Here is a 15,058-nt window from a genome sequence, read left to right as displayed (position 1 = left end):
TGGTGGGAGATGTTGATAATGGGGAAGACTATGTATGTGTGGGGAAGAAGGTGTATACAGAAAATCTTGTACCTTCCTTTCAATTTTGCTGTGAAGCTAAAACTGCTCCAATTTTTTAAAAGTCTTTTTTAAATAAATCATATGGATCAGAGGTTGAACTTATAGCATAACCTATGTTCACAGTCTCACACATTTCAAATCAAAATAAAGTAGTCTAATAGGTTATATAAAACTAGAGGCCTGGTGCATGAAATTCATGCACTTAGTGGAGGGGATCCCTCAGCCCAGCCTGCACCCTCTTGCAATCTGGGAGCCCTTAGAGGATGTCTGACTGATGGCAGTCGGACATACTTCGTGCTATTGCAAAGGTAGGAGAAACTTCCACCACCACCACTGCGCTCACCAGCTGTGAGCCCAGCTCTGGGCTTCTGGCTGAGTGGTGCTCCCCCTGTGGGAGTGCACTGACCACCAGGGGGCAGCTCCTGCATTGAGTGTCTGCCCCCTGGTGATCCGTGCATGTCATAGCAACCAGTCATTCCTCCGTCAGTCAATTTGCATATTAGTCTTTTATTATATAGGATATATAGGATGATCTCAGATATCATTTATATTCATATTTAAAATATGAATTTGAAATGTCTGCCCGCACTTTGTTTTAAGAAGCAGAGGCACAAAACCCAGGAACTCAAAATAAAAATATATAAACAAATAAAATGGAAGCGTAGAGCCTGCCAGATCATCTAATTTCTCACCAGCCCTCTTTGCTATGCTGTATTTGTTGCTCTGGTTGACCAAGATTAAACTGTTCTACTGACACTATGCGTGAGAAATCAGGATCACAGTTAGGCCACATTCAAGACATAACCTTGTCCAGTGTGTTTGAATATGCAGTATAACTATGCACATATGCAAAATTCATGGTAATTAAAAGATTTCCATAGCAATAGAAATTAAATCTCCCATCTCAGATGAAGTTACAAAGACAAATAATCTGAAGGCCGTAAAACAACCAGTTCAATAAACTTTTGCAAAGCCTTACTAGGTGGAAAAGACTGTGCTAGATGCTGAGTAGTGACACTCTACCCCATGAAGGGGCAAAAGGAGGGAAGGGGCGCTGAACCAACACTTGGAATAGATGCTTGCTTATTGCAAAGGTCCTCTTTATTATGGGACATTGGGGTGGGGACAAGTATCTGCTGATCCAAGTATTATAAAAATCGTTTCTCATAAAACTAACGTTACACAAAATTCAATTTTTAATCATCATCATCTACCAGCAGCTTACAATCAAGAAAGAGCCAGTTCAAACAGGTATACGAAAATCAGAGACAATATAAAACATTTATGCTAGTGACCAATCTTGGTTTATTTTGTTGTTGTTGTTGTTGTTTTTGTGTGTGTTTTGATAGAACAATTTTTTTCTTTATTAGAATATTACATAGTATATATCCTTATTCCCTATTGCCCCCCCCCCACTATTGCCTTCACTGCCCCTGTTGTCTGTGCCCAATGGTTATGCTTATATGCATGCATACAAGTCCTTCAGTTGATCTCTTATCTCCCCCTCCCCAGCCTTCCCGCTGTAATTTGACAGTCTGTTCAATGCTTCTCTCCTCTATCTATTTTTTGTTGTTGTTATTCATCAGGTTATAATGTTCTTTATTATCCATAAATGAGATCATATAGTATTTTTCTGTCACTGTCTGGGTTATTTCACTTAGCATAGTGCTCTCCAGTTCCATACATGCTGTTCCAAATGGCAAGAATTCCTTCTTTTTTATTGCAGAGTAGTATTCCATTGTGTGGATATACCACAGTTTTCTAATCCACTCATCTGCTAATGGGCACTTAGGCTATTTCCAAATCTTAGCTATGGTAAATTGTGCTGCTATGAACATAGGGGTGCATAGATCCTTTCTGACTGATCTTTCTAGTTTCTTGGGATATATTCCTTGAAGTGGGATCACTGGGTCAAATGTAAGTTCGATTCTTAGTTTTTTGAGGAAGTTCCATACTGTTCTCCACAGTGGCTGCACCAGTCTGCATTCCCACCAATAGTGCACAAGGGATCCTTTTTCTCTGCATCCTCACCAGCACTTGTCGTTTGTTGATGATGGACTTTCTGACAGATGTGAGATGGTAGCACATTGTTGTTTTGATTTGCATCTCTCAGATGATTAGTGACTTTGAGCATGTTTTCATATGGCTCTTGGCCTTCCTTCTATCTTTTTTCAAAAGTATCTATTTAGACCCATTGCCCACTTTTTGATTGGGTTATTTTCCTTTTGTTAAGTTGTATGAGTTCCCTATAAATATAAGAACTTAGTAGGCAGTGGGGATAGAGTATAAATAAATCAGCACTACAGAGAAGTTAGAGAATGGGGACAAAATGTTAATATGTAAAATATTTTTTTTAATTAAGAAGTATTTCTCCCCCACCTTGCTTAGTCTTGAGTCGATCATCTTATTCAACTGGAACCACAGAATAAAGATTATTTTTAGGAGCAACCAAAAATTGTGGGCCTACACGTGGTTCAAAGAGTGACTGTTTCTCCCTTTTTCCTGACAGCTAAGCGTTAAGAGAATCATAAAATGATTTTATACTCCATATCCATTGAGGTCTACATGTTTTTGTTTGCTTTTCACTTGTGGAATTTTAATGAACTTCTATGTAGCTTCAAGCTACCAGGAAACAGGCCCCACCAACACCCTTCATCTTCTGCTGGAGAACTTGGCCTTCACAATGACAGGCTGCTTAGGGAGCTTTCCCTTCTCCAGAACTTCGAAGTAGCCTGATCATACCACATCAATGACAGGAGCAGCTCCAGTCTTGTTCTGGGCATTTTCCGAGTTTGCTCACTGACCAAGGCCCATAGTTTATCTAGGTTGGCAGTTGGGCAGAAACTCTACTTCCTCTTTAAGTGGAAATGTCTCATACCAAGTTCCCCAAAGTCACCTGGGTGATATTTGTTGAAATTGATCGTGTGATGATGCAAGCCACCAGCATTACCTTGGCCCCCCGGGGGGCTTCCTGTGCTCCGCCGATGCAGCTGTGGCCATGGCTCACGTGGCCCCAAAGTTTCCAGGTCTTCCTTAGTCTGATGGCATGCTAGTGGCCAACGTGCCAGGGGACTCCCTTTTGAAGTCTTGAGGTCTACATCTTAAGCAGAAATGTTCATTTTCATGTAAGGGACCAGGAGGTAATAAAGTGGTCTTTCACAGCTCAGATCAGGTGACTTTCCATGGCAACTGTGCAGATGACCATGCATTTTCATGCAAGGTAAAGAACCAGCAATCACTCCATAGCAAACAGGCTACCAAGCCATGCTCTAGCTAAACTGTCCAAAGGGGAGCCACAAACTACATGTGACTAAATTTAACCAACATTAAATAGCACTAAAGAAAAGTCATCTATTGGCACCAATTATACCAGTTATTCTATCCTTAAGTGAAAAATCAGCAACAGGATATGATTTATTACAAGACTTATTACAGTTTTAAAAATTCAATTATAGAATCTAAATTGGTATATGGAAGTTCATTTTATAATTCTATGTCTGAAATTTTTCATAACACAATATTGAAAAAATGTATTCTAATTAAATAGGACTATAAGCTCAGTTACACTAGACAAATCTCAAGTACTCAGTAGTCACATGTAGTAGCTAGTGGTCACTATTGGACTGCACAGTCATAGAACATTCCTATAATCTCAGAGAAGTTTACTGGACAGAGCTGCTCTCATCTACTGCTCAGGAGTCCTGGCAAGACTGCTGAGACTAATTCTTCACCTTAAGGTCAGGCCTGACTGGTCCCTAGGGCAGGTGGTTCTTACTAACAGGACTACACATTTTTAAAGAGTAACAGAATACTAGGCATGGTTACTGACAGAAGAAATGAAAGGTCAAGTCTATCAGGCAAAGGTTGAAGGGTACTGGAAAATATGAGTGGGACCTGTGCTCATTGGGAATTAAAATATAAATATATAGGTACACATTTAAGTCTAAATTTTTAATAATTTTTAAAGCTAAGGACTCATTTAGTTCCAACAGACACACAAAATATATATTTGTGAAATAAGGCATTAGGGCATAATAATAGATGTGCCTAACTTGGGGTACTGACTTTACCTTTTTAATCCTTGAGGAAATCACTCCTTATACCAAAACCATTTACATGTGAATAATCCCGAAGAATCTGTGATAAACATAAAAAACCAGAGCCTTCTGTGAACAACTTCTATAATTACCAAAACCTTAAATCCCATCAGGTATGAAAGAAATAAGGAAAGATCTACAAATGCCTTTATTCTTTTATTTTTTTTTAATTTTTTGCCTGTAATGTGCCTGCTACTTTTATTCTGGTTGCATATTCCTACTTTCTGCCAATATATGTACCTCCTACAACAATTTTTTATTAACTTTAAATGGCAATAGACATAGTCTCCTGAAAAAAATCACTCTCCATCCAGGTTTGATAAGTTTTATTGAAGCAAAATTTCAACAAGAGGTGGCTTTTATTTACAGAAGTCAATGTGTGTGGGGACTGTCCAACTCTCTTGGTAACAGTAAAAGTACTGTTTATGTATTTTTCTTATATTCAGTTTGCATACAAAAAAAATATGTTTGCTTCACATTCATAAAAATCCCAATATTATAAATGACAAATAAACCCTCCCTTATTCATCCCTTAATTAAATATAAAAATAGCTTCAAAAACATAATTCAGATCGGTTTAATCTTAAAATGTAATCCAATAAGACTAAAAACTAAACATTTCAGGTCCTGCACCAAATAGTAAAATACTCGAAGGCCTTCAGGATCCCTAAAATTGAAAAAGATAAAAGTTACTTTTTTGTTTCTAAAATGCAACAACATAATTCTATAAATTCCTAAAACAAAACAAAAAATCTAAAACAATTAAAGGAATGCATCTCTATCTTTTCTGTAAGAGAAAAATAAAAATTTTCTTCACCAGTATTCATTTCATAAAGTGTTTATTTTCTTATAATAGCAATGCATTACAAAAATGTATAAAGCAGATAAAATTATAAAGATGGAAAAAAATAATATTCATAATACTATATGATGTCACTTTTCACAGAGTAACTATAAACATTTTGGTGTTTCTCTATTTTCTTTACTAATTAAAATAATCCCTGTGCCCTTTTTTATTGTTGTTAATCCTCACCTGAGGATATTTTTCCATTTATTTTTAGAGAGTGGAAGGATGGGAGAGACAGAGAAACATGGATGTGAGAGAGACACTCCTACACATCAAGGCCAGGGATTATGTCTGTACCCAAGATACATGTCCTCGATCAGAATGCATGCCCTGTACCCTCAGTCCACAGGCCAAAGCTCTATCCACTGAGCCAAACCAGCTAGGGCAAATTATTCCCTGTGCCTTTTTTAATATTACTTTTACCATTACATTAAAAAGAACTCTCAAATAATTTTTAAACAATTTAACAATTATCTCCTTATTAAACATTTGGATATTTTTCCAATTATAAATAAGGGTTCAATGACCATCTTTATAAATAATAAAGCTTTTTCATTATCCTATATAAAACCCTAATATGCAAATTGACCAAACGAAAGTACAACCGGTCGCTATGATGCGCACTGACCACAAGAAGGCAGATGCTCAACACAGGAGCTGCCCCCTGGTGGTCAGTGTGCTCCGCTGCAGGCGGGCAGTAAGGAGAGAGGGGTCCTGGACTGCAAAAGCCCTAAACTGCAAGAAGGATGCCTAACTGCAGGCAGATATCCCCCGAGGGGTCCCAGACTATGAGAGTGTGCAGGCCAGGCTGAGGGACACCCCCCGCCCCTGATTGAATGAATTTTGTGCACCAGGCCTCTAGTTTGAGAATATTTTTGTATAATAGACACTCAGAAATGAAAGTACTACAGTGAAGATGGGTGAAAATTTAACAAAATATTAATGGCTTTTGTAGCAAATTATTAAACTGCTTTCTAAAAAACATGTACCAATTTATAATCCCAGTAGGGAATGAATGTCACATTCTCATCAACTATGAGAAAATAAATTTGATAGTTTAAAAGTATCTCGTCAGTCTTTATGAACATAGCCTTTTATATCCAATAGTTATTAGGCACTCATTCCTCTCTCCTCTAATAAATATTCATAAGGCCTCTATTATGTGCCAGGCACTGTGCTAATTTTAGAGATATACAAGGTTCTCATGGAGCTTACATACAAATCAGAAAAGCAAACAAATAAGTTATTACAATTTAGAGTGATAAGAACAAAAGGACACCAGGAGGATATTTTAAAGGTAACGAGTGGGAAGAAAGAAATGGAGGCAGAGGGATTTTTTCAGGAGACAGACAGGGAAACACAACTTGGGAAGACGTACACAGCTAAAGCCATTAAACTATACTGGATTGTTTTTTTATTCATCTGAAGATTAAATCCAAGGAGGAGAATGATGTGAAGTGGAGCTGAGGCTGATATCCAATAAGAACTTCTTTTAAATTTTATGAATGTCCAGATTTTTTTTTAAGTAGGGCATTATTATTCATAGTTATCAGATTAAGATTTTTTTTTTTTTTTTTTTTTTTTTGGCTCAGCGGTAGAGCGTTGGTCTACGGACTGAAAGGTCCCAGGTTTGATTCCAGTCAAGGGCATATACGTTGGTTGCGGGTACATCCCTGGTAGGGGGTGTGCAAGAGGCATCTGGTCGATATTTCTCTCTCATCGATGTTTCTAGCTCTCTATCTCTCTCCCTTCCTCTCTGTAAAAAATCAATAAAATATATTATTATAAAAAAAGATTTATTTTTTTTTGTAAATCAATAAATACACTGTTACCTTCTTTGACAGCAATTCTTTAATGACATAAAAATTAGAATTACATCAGTATAATAAACAGATAGGGTGCCAATGAAATAATCTTAGCAAACTCGTTATAGTTCTAAAATGAACCTCTCTAATAAATTTTATCTATTATAGAGAAAATGCTTTATCATACTCACTTTGACTGATTTACATCAATAAGAGAACCTATTTTTGATGTAGTAAAAGAAATGTGCTCATCTCCAATTACAATTTCAAGCTCCTAAAAAAAAAAAAAAAAGAAAGAAAGAAATATAATTAATATAAAAGTCCATCCCAGAGATATCTATATTCTTGATACCATGGGGGTCCCAATTTTAGCTGCAGGTTTTCTAACAATAACAGAGAAGGGGCAGGGTGGGGCATAATCTGTTTGACATAAACTGTGTCTATAAAATAAAATAATAAAAACTTAAACACCTGCATAGGAGTCCCCCAGGATTATGACTTAACAAAAATTGTATTTTATTATATATAAATTATGCATTAGTATATTTATTAGATTTCTTACCCAGAGAGCTAATAAACATACTGAAAAGTGAGTGACATACAATTGTTTCTTATTATGTCAAGTAAACTCTAAAGACATCACTTTGAAGCACAATGTTGTAAAAATAATATACAGTTGTACACTTATTTATAATATAATAAATAAAAACACATTTACCCTTTTTAACAGGCTCTAAAAATAAAATGCTTAACATTAATAATAGTACTACTTTAATACAAATATTATCTGTAATCCCTAAGATACACTTATCAAATAGGCTTTATTAGACTTTTACAACCAGGAAATCCAAGACTCAGAAAGCATCAGAAAAAACTTGTTTATGAGCTGATATGTGAATCCTGGACTGTAAGACTGAAAGATTGACATACTTTGATTTCACAAAACATTAAAATTAAAAACTATTAAATTAAACATAGCATAATGTAGATGTTCCCAGTGTGCCACAATTATTGTATAAATTTTTCTGTATATTTTACCTGCAAACCTAAAATCAACAATTAAAAGGCTACACCTGTGGTCATTTTTCAAGTTAAATAACAGATGCCACTGAAGACTGATCAGAAGACCTGATTATGCCATTGATAGCACACACAAAATGGAGAATTAACTAAGGTTCTCAAACAATCATAAAATCTTTGACTTAAAGACCAACAGGCCATTTCTGAAGCATGTCTAATCCTCCCCAATAACCAAAACACAAGACCATATTCTCAAGTGGGTAAGCAAACTAGATTCTCCCTGAGTTTAAAAGAGATAAACAGCTTACTACTTATTGCTTGTTTTTTGTACATATGCACATATGCATAAAACAAAAAGATCTAAATTTACTTTTTAAAAGTGTTTGCAGTGCATAAGTACTATTCACTATTATATTTGCTTCCTAAATAATGTTTCATTAAATAGAAATTAAATTACTGCAATAGAGGGTCAATATCTGTTAACATTTCTCCACATTTTCTTCTTGTTGAAGGTTTTACAAACAAATGTAATTAAATGTTTTTTCCTCCGAAAAGCCTAATTCAGGAATCAAACTGTCTTTCTCCTGAGTGAAATCCGCCCTCAGAACTCTTCAGAAGGCCTCTGAGATACATCAGTTACTCTGAAGAGAGTCTGAGAGGCAAACGCAGTGGTCAGCTTGAACAAAGAAACCAATCAAATCCCTCTCTAGGGCAAGAGATGCAAATAGTTTTCTAAATTATAAGGTAAATTTTACAAAGTCAGTGAAAATCTCAAGTCTCAAATTTAACAGATGCCTATACTTATTCCTTAAGGGAAAAAAAATTAATATGTAAAAGGAATTACTCACAACAGTGTGAAAACATCTAACCTTGCGTGGGGTGGCTACAAGACTATTCAGAAAGATGTCTAGATTTAGAGCTATATATCAACTCCTTTACTACAGGAGTAGCACAGAAAATGAGGAAAAGAAAAAGAAAATTTACCAGATACCCAATAAATAAAAAACTAAGGAATCAATGAGTGTCTATTATAATAAACAAGGAGAAACATAACAATGATAGTATCAATTTTAGTATTTATGCATTTAAAGAATCACTAAATACAAACCTGTCGGCCAACCCTGTCAGGGGGAGGCCACAAAGCATCATCTTCTTTTGTAATTTCGCTGTCATCAATAATTCTCTTCAGTTCTTCCATTACACTCTTGTGTACATAAGCCTGAAAATAAGTTGTAACAAAATGTCATGATTCCTTTCTATTTCTTCCCACGACTCAGAAGGAAATGATAAAATGGAGTTACAAATCTTAAATATTAAAATATCAAAGAAAATTTTAATTCTGATTCCAAAGTGTAACATCAGATAGAATCACTCATCCTTATCCTTTTTCTTCACTCTCTTGCCCTTTCTTTTCACTCTTCACATCACTTAGCCCCTTTTTAAAATCTGTATTCTGCCTTGGTAACATGGGACTCAAATCTCTCCAAGTGATTAATGATAACAACAAAAAATATATGAGTTGAACAGAGACTAAGTATACATCATAGTGATTTGAACTTTTTCTTATCCCTAATTTTTAAACCTTTCATTTAAAATTCTAAGTGTGGCCGAAACTGGTTTGGCTCAGTGGTAGAGCATCGGTCTGCAGACTGAAGGGTCCCGGGTTCGATTCCGGTCAAGGGCATGTGCCTTGGTTGCGGGCACATCCCCGGTAGGGGGTGTGCAGGAGGTGGCTGGTCGATGTTTCTCTCTCATCGACGTTTCTAGCTCTCTATCTCTCTCCCTTCCTCTCTGTAAAAAAAATCAATAAAATATATTTTAAAAAATAAAAATAAAATAAAATAAAATAAAATTTTTAGTGTGCTTAAATCATATTTATCATTTTAAATAGTGAGCAAAAAGATAAATTATAAAATTAATTAAATGATATTTTCAAATGTGAGACTATAGTTTAATAATTCAGACTGCTTCTTTTATTGTTACAGATGCTACAATTTTACGTAATTTAAGAATTCCCTTTCAACATATAAATTAGCTTCTTCTTTACAACACAGCCTTATATATACTTTGTAAATTCAACAGACACAGGAAAATGGCTAACTGTAACAAATTAGACATTCCAAAAGAACTTACCTCTTTTCTGATCATGACATCATTTTTGTAATTGCTATTGTTGGCATATCTAAGCTTTCCTGTGGGGAGTGGAAAAAAATTCAATCTATAACAGCAAAAACTGCTATAAAAAAAAAAAAAAAAGAAAGAAAGAAAGAAAGAAATAAAGATGACACCGTAAGCAATTTTGAAGATAAACACCATTTTATACGACTACTTATATTAATATTTCTTCCATCCTAGCATATGACCAATGCTAGAATGTAGACATTCAAAAATTGCTGGTAAGTTGGCTGCAGTTAAAGCTAGTAAATTTTTAAAATATTCCATGACTTGGATATAATTTTTAAATACTCAATATAATTTTTTAAATATTCAATATAATTTTTAAATATTTGATGCTTTCAATATAATGGGAAGACCATTATAAGGGCCCATTTTCCTAAGCTATGTGTTGATCTATAGACAAAGAAACAAACATTTCTTTTGAAGTTTATTTTTATGTCTGTATCAGTGCTGATTAGCCCAGAGCATTTAACCTGATCAGTAAAACAACCTTAAAAGATAGGTTTTATTCTCCCACATACTCCCAGTTGAGTAACTTTCTTAGGGACACACAAAATTGAGATCTAGCTCTACCTTCTTCCAATACTCATGCTTTCCCCATTACTCCAAAATGTTCTTTTAATCGTTTTCCTTTAAATTAATGTTCGTATAATGACAATGTTAATATTTTAGAATTGTGATTAGGAAGCACACAAACTACATGCTGCTCCTAGATAAAAGTGGGCCAGTTTGTTAACTGATCTATATTTAATTTTAATCCATCATGACTTGTACTCCCTCCTCATGGCTAGTCAGTTGCCCAGATAAACATGTAATGTGGTCCTGATCCTTTAAAATGAAAGGTAAAACCTTGCAGGTGCTGCATGGACCTATGAACTAGGAGGTCATGGTTGGTACCTCTATCAGGGCACATGCCCAAGTTCCGCTGATCCCCAGTAGGGGGCAGTGCAGGAGGCAGCCAATCGATGATTCTCTCATCGTTGATGTTTCTCTCTCTCTTCCTCTTCCTTCCTCTCTGAAATCAATAAAAATATATTTAACAAATAAATAAAATACAGTGATAGGTAAAATTAAAATAAGATGATAGGTAAACCTAATGAAGTGAGCCCCTTATGAATCACTGGTTTGTGACTCACTATTTTTGATGAAAGTGTGAGGATGTTGTGGCAATAAATAAATAAATGAGAACCACTATTCTAGCATGAAATTTCCCTAATAATATTAATTTATGTGACTGGTTAAAGGTGATATGGACAAACTGAAAACTACTCATAGACAAAGGCACTGGAAACAGTATCACATAACAAAAAAAAGAACAGAGAATTCACATAAATTGGCTCCTCAGCTAAATGTAGAAGAAACACGGGGAGAATGAGGTGATTACCGTTTCTCAGTAATTGCAGGGTTATCTTACCAGGAGTTCTGCCTAAAATGCCTGATGCTTTTACCCTTTCCTATTATGTGTTCCTCTCCTAATTTGTCTTCCATCCGCTCACAGAACTTTGTCCAAAACATGAGCACACTGCTTACTATCCAATACTGATGTATGGTCGGTCATGTCTGTGTCACCCACCAAGAGACATAATTCCTCGTGGGAAACTTTAGTCTTATTCATTACTGACCCTCGATGTTTGTCTTTACATGTCGCCCAACACATAATAGGCATTCAAAAAAGAAATGTCTGTGCGGCTGGACTGTCCTTGTTGCAAGAAGGGTTCAAGATACAGTAACACTCTCGCCCAATATACAATAACACTCTCTAAAAAGAATCAAGAGGTATCAAAAGGCAAAAAGCAATGCATACCTCACGGGCAGCAGGCAGTTTTACCCCGCCCTTGGCTCATGCTACCCTGCATCCCTCCCCCCAACTCCAACCCCCTCGCTGCAGAAACTAAGAAAATATCCATTTCGAGAGTCATTTCAACGGGGTCGCCTTCTCTAGGAAGCTTTCCTTGCTCCTTCTGGTAGAACTAACCACTCCCCTTTTTCTGTGCTCTTCATGCATCCCGTGTGGAAGATGCCAAAACACACCCTGACAGATGCTCATTCTTCCACAGGCTGCGCTCCTCCCCTTCGGGGCGGGTCTCGCTCGGGTGCTTTTTTTCTCTAGACTCTCAACCTAGGGCGCCAGAATGAATCCAATGAATGAATGCGCAGCCCAGAGATTAGCCCAAACGGAAAGTTTGAAGCCTCCATTGGACCACTGCATGTCAGGGATGCTCTTAAAAACGTTCAAGCATTCGGTGGAGAAACCAGAAGGGTCCTCTGAGGCCCCGTCCGGGTGAGCTGACTCCAGAATGCTCAGTACCGCAGGTTCAATTTCAGTTCTCAGCAGCCAGGAACAGCCTTTCCGAGTGAACTGACACCGATTCATTCCCTTTTAGTCACAAAACCAATAATATGCCCCTTGCCTTCTCCAGCTCCTACGGATACGAATAGGATACGGGCCCCAGCCCCCGCCGCCCGCCCCGCCCCGCCCCGCCCGCCCCGCCTCCCCGCGGGCTCCCCGCGCCGGCGGCCGCCCCTCCGTCCGCTCACCGTCCGGCCGGAACTCGAACTCCAGGAACTCATGTCCAAACTTGCCCTTGTGCCCTACATAGTAGCGCAGGTAGAAATCGCTGGCCATAGCCATGTTTCCCACCCGCACCGAGAAAGCCCGCCGAAGGCTCGGCCAGCGTGCCGCCCGGCGCCTGGCAGTGACGTCACGCCCGGGGCCGCGCGTCACTGCGGGCGCGCCGCCGCGGCCTCCGGGTCCGGGCGGCCTGTCGTCGCGAGAGAGAGAGACCCGAGCCGGTAGCTCAGCTTTGCTTTCGTGTGGGCGGGAGCATGTTGTTTTTTTAGGATTACGTAAATATCACATTGTACCGGCCAAAGCACGGATGGGTGGACATGGGGCCGCATTGGTCATGGGCCTAGAACAAAGGTTTGCAAGTCGCATTTCCTTGTGGGGCCCCGAGGCCTGTGATGCGTTGGGCGTGGCCTTAACCCCCCGTTAACTGGTGGGATGAGTCAAGCTAAAGCCCGAAATGGGAATGTAAGACCTGGATACTGCTGGGGAATGGGCATTTTTGAGCACTATTGAGGCCGTGGACTGTGCCCGGGACAGAGTTGTCAGTGCCGGACACCAGGCCAGGCCTGGATAGGGCCGCAGGGCCCCTTCCCAGCACGTAGGCGTTCTTTCACAGAACGCTGTCAGCTTTCTGAAGAACAGGATGACCCTGTGACTAACATGGTCGTCAGTGGCATGCCTCTGACGTTGCTCGGGAAAAATAAAAACTGTTTTGTTTTTGGGTTGCTTGCTCTGCAAAAACAGGATGTGGTTAATATGCTTAAAAGGGGTCCCACACAAAGGGAAGGGGCTGCTCTCTGGTGTCCCTGCATGGAGAAAGGCAGAGCAGTGGCTGGCCGGCTAATAAAGGCTCCCTAAATTTTAATTTGGTCTGGGCTGCAGTGGTCATTCACTCGAGTTCACTCCACATCAGATATGACTCTCCTGCTGGATTTCTACCTAAAACAGGGCTCTCTCCCTTTGGACAATGAGAATTATCAGGCAACTCAAAGCCTATAAATAATAGAGACAAAGAATCCATCACACAGAAGGTCTGAAATCTTGGAAGCACATTGAAACAAAAAATCCCAACAGTCCTAGGATGAAAACAGTTCCTTTTAATAATAAAGCTTCCTTCCCTCAGTAAGGGTTCATCTTTAGTGGCCTGTGGAATAGTGGCAGTGACTTAAGTCAAATGGGTTAGCCCTTGTTTCCTACCAGATAGAATTACCTTGGGGAAGTGAGAAATGCTCCCGTGTGGGATGGGTTTTGAAGGATGGGGAAAGACAGGATGAGCTTTTACAGTCTATATTTCAAATAATATTGATCATCCTTTTACCAACACACAGAGTAATCCTGTCTATAGATTATCTTTGACTTTCAATGGGATTTAGTAAAATGAGTGATGGTCAGAAGACTTGAGACTCATTCCCAACACTTCCCTCTACCTAACCTCGGTTAAGTCACTCTCTAAGCCTGTTTGTACATAAATCAAATTATTATACTGCAGTTGACATTGCCAAGCTCATAGAACTATTGAGAGGATCAAATAAGATGACAGAAGATAAGGTCTCAATTTAAACAGCATATCTTCAGGGAGTTCCCCATTTTATATTCCCCTGTCCAATTTGTTTCTTTAAAAAAAAAAATTTTTTTTTATTGATTTCAGAGAGGGGAAGAGAGGAAGAGAGAGAAACATCAATGGAATCAGCTTCCTCCTGCACATCTAAGCTGCACACCAGGCCTGTGACCTGACCAGGACAGAACTGGTGACCTCCTGGTGCATGGGCCAATGCTCAACCAACTGAGCCACACAGGCCGGGCCTATGTTTCTTCGTAGCACTTACCAAAATGTGTAATTTAAGAATTCTCACACAAATATGTATATGTTTGTATCTTACTTTTCAGACTGTAATGGAAAGCTCTCTGTTTCTTTTATTCATCACCTAGCGCAATGTTTAGTAGTGTTGTCCTTAACACTCAATTTAAAATATTTATATGTATTTGAATGATTAAAGAAATCTTGTGTAAATTTGACTTAAATGAAGAACCTAGAAGCAATGATGAGTTTCCATAAGACTTTATTATGTAGTACCAAGCCACTCAACCTTCCTTCTCTCTACTTCCACTTAATTTAAATTCTGACAAGTCATTGTGGTATTCTTACATATGCAAGAATCATTATTTAGTTAGATGACTCATCATGACTCCATCAGGATTCTAACTTCTACAAAATATTCAACAGCCAGTCATCTTTCCTACACCAGCCTTAGATGGTCTTTCCAGAGTACCCTGAGTGAATATTCTTTAAAATCACAGATCACATGTCCAACTGAATTGTTATCATTGTGATGTTTTCATTACATTGCAGTAGTCGGAGATTACTATCATCATCCAGAAATTCACATAAAAATGATGACTTTAACATTTTAGTCATGTGGTAATTCAACATTGTCTTTAGGCATGTCCTACATCAGCGTGACTGGTGACCGATGTTTTCTTT

At 38.1% G+C, this 15,058-nt stretch overlaps 1 protein-coding gene across 2 annotated transcripts; it reads right to left on the bottom strand.

Moving 5' to 3' along the window:
- Window positions 1-4,468: 4,468 nt before the first annotated feature.
- MAGOHB (mago homolog B, exon junction complex subunit) lies at window positions 4,469-12,822 on the bottom strand. 2 transcript variants are annotated; one of them, XM_084877669.1, is made up of 5 exons: window positions 12,546-12,822; window positions 9,963-10,021; window positions 8,938-9,048; window positions 7,001-7,083; window positions 4,469-4,824 (listed from the first exon to the last, which is right to left on the bottom strand). In XM_084877669.1, the coding sequence occupies exons 1-5, from the start codon at window positions 12,637-12,639 to the stop codon at window positions 4,725-4,727; spliced, it is 447 nt and encodes a 148-aa protein (XP_084733795.1). In that variant the 5' UTR covers window positions 12,640-12,822; the 3' UTR covers window positions 4,469-4,724. The 2 variants fall into 2 exon arrangements, with proteins under 2 accessions (XP_084733795.1, XP_084733796.1); XM_084877670.1 differs by having other exon boundaries at window positions 9,963-10,065; window positions 12,546-12,796.
- Between the last annotated feature and the right edge of the window lie 2,236 nt (window positions 12,823-15,058).

Source organism: Pipistrellus hanaki, assembly GCF_964339955.1.
Source record: "Pipistrellus hanaki genome assembly, chromosome: 3".
In the NCBI taxonomy this organism is placed as follows: Eukaryota; Metazoa; Chordata; class Mammalia; order Chiroptera; family Vespertilionidae; genus Pipistrellus; species Pipistrellus hanaki.
This window is presented reverse-complemented; position numbering and strand designations above follow the sequence as displayed.

Coding starts and splice junctions, on each gene's coding strand:
- MAGOHB (XM_084877669.1), bottom strand. CDS start 12,639: ATGGCTATGGCCAGCGATTTCTACCTGCGCTACTATGTAGGGCACAAG. Junction 9,049..9,962: donor ATGTCATGATCAGAAAAGAG/GTAAGTTCTTTT, acceptor ACTTATTTTCAG/GCTTATGTACACAAGAGTGT. Junction 4,825..7,000: donor ATTGATGTAAATCAGTCAAA/GTGAGTATGATA, acceptor TTTCAATTTTAG/GGATCCTGAAGGCCTTCGAG.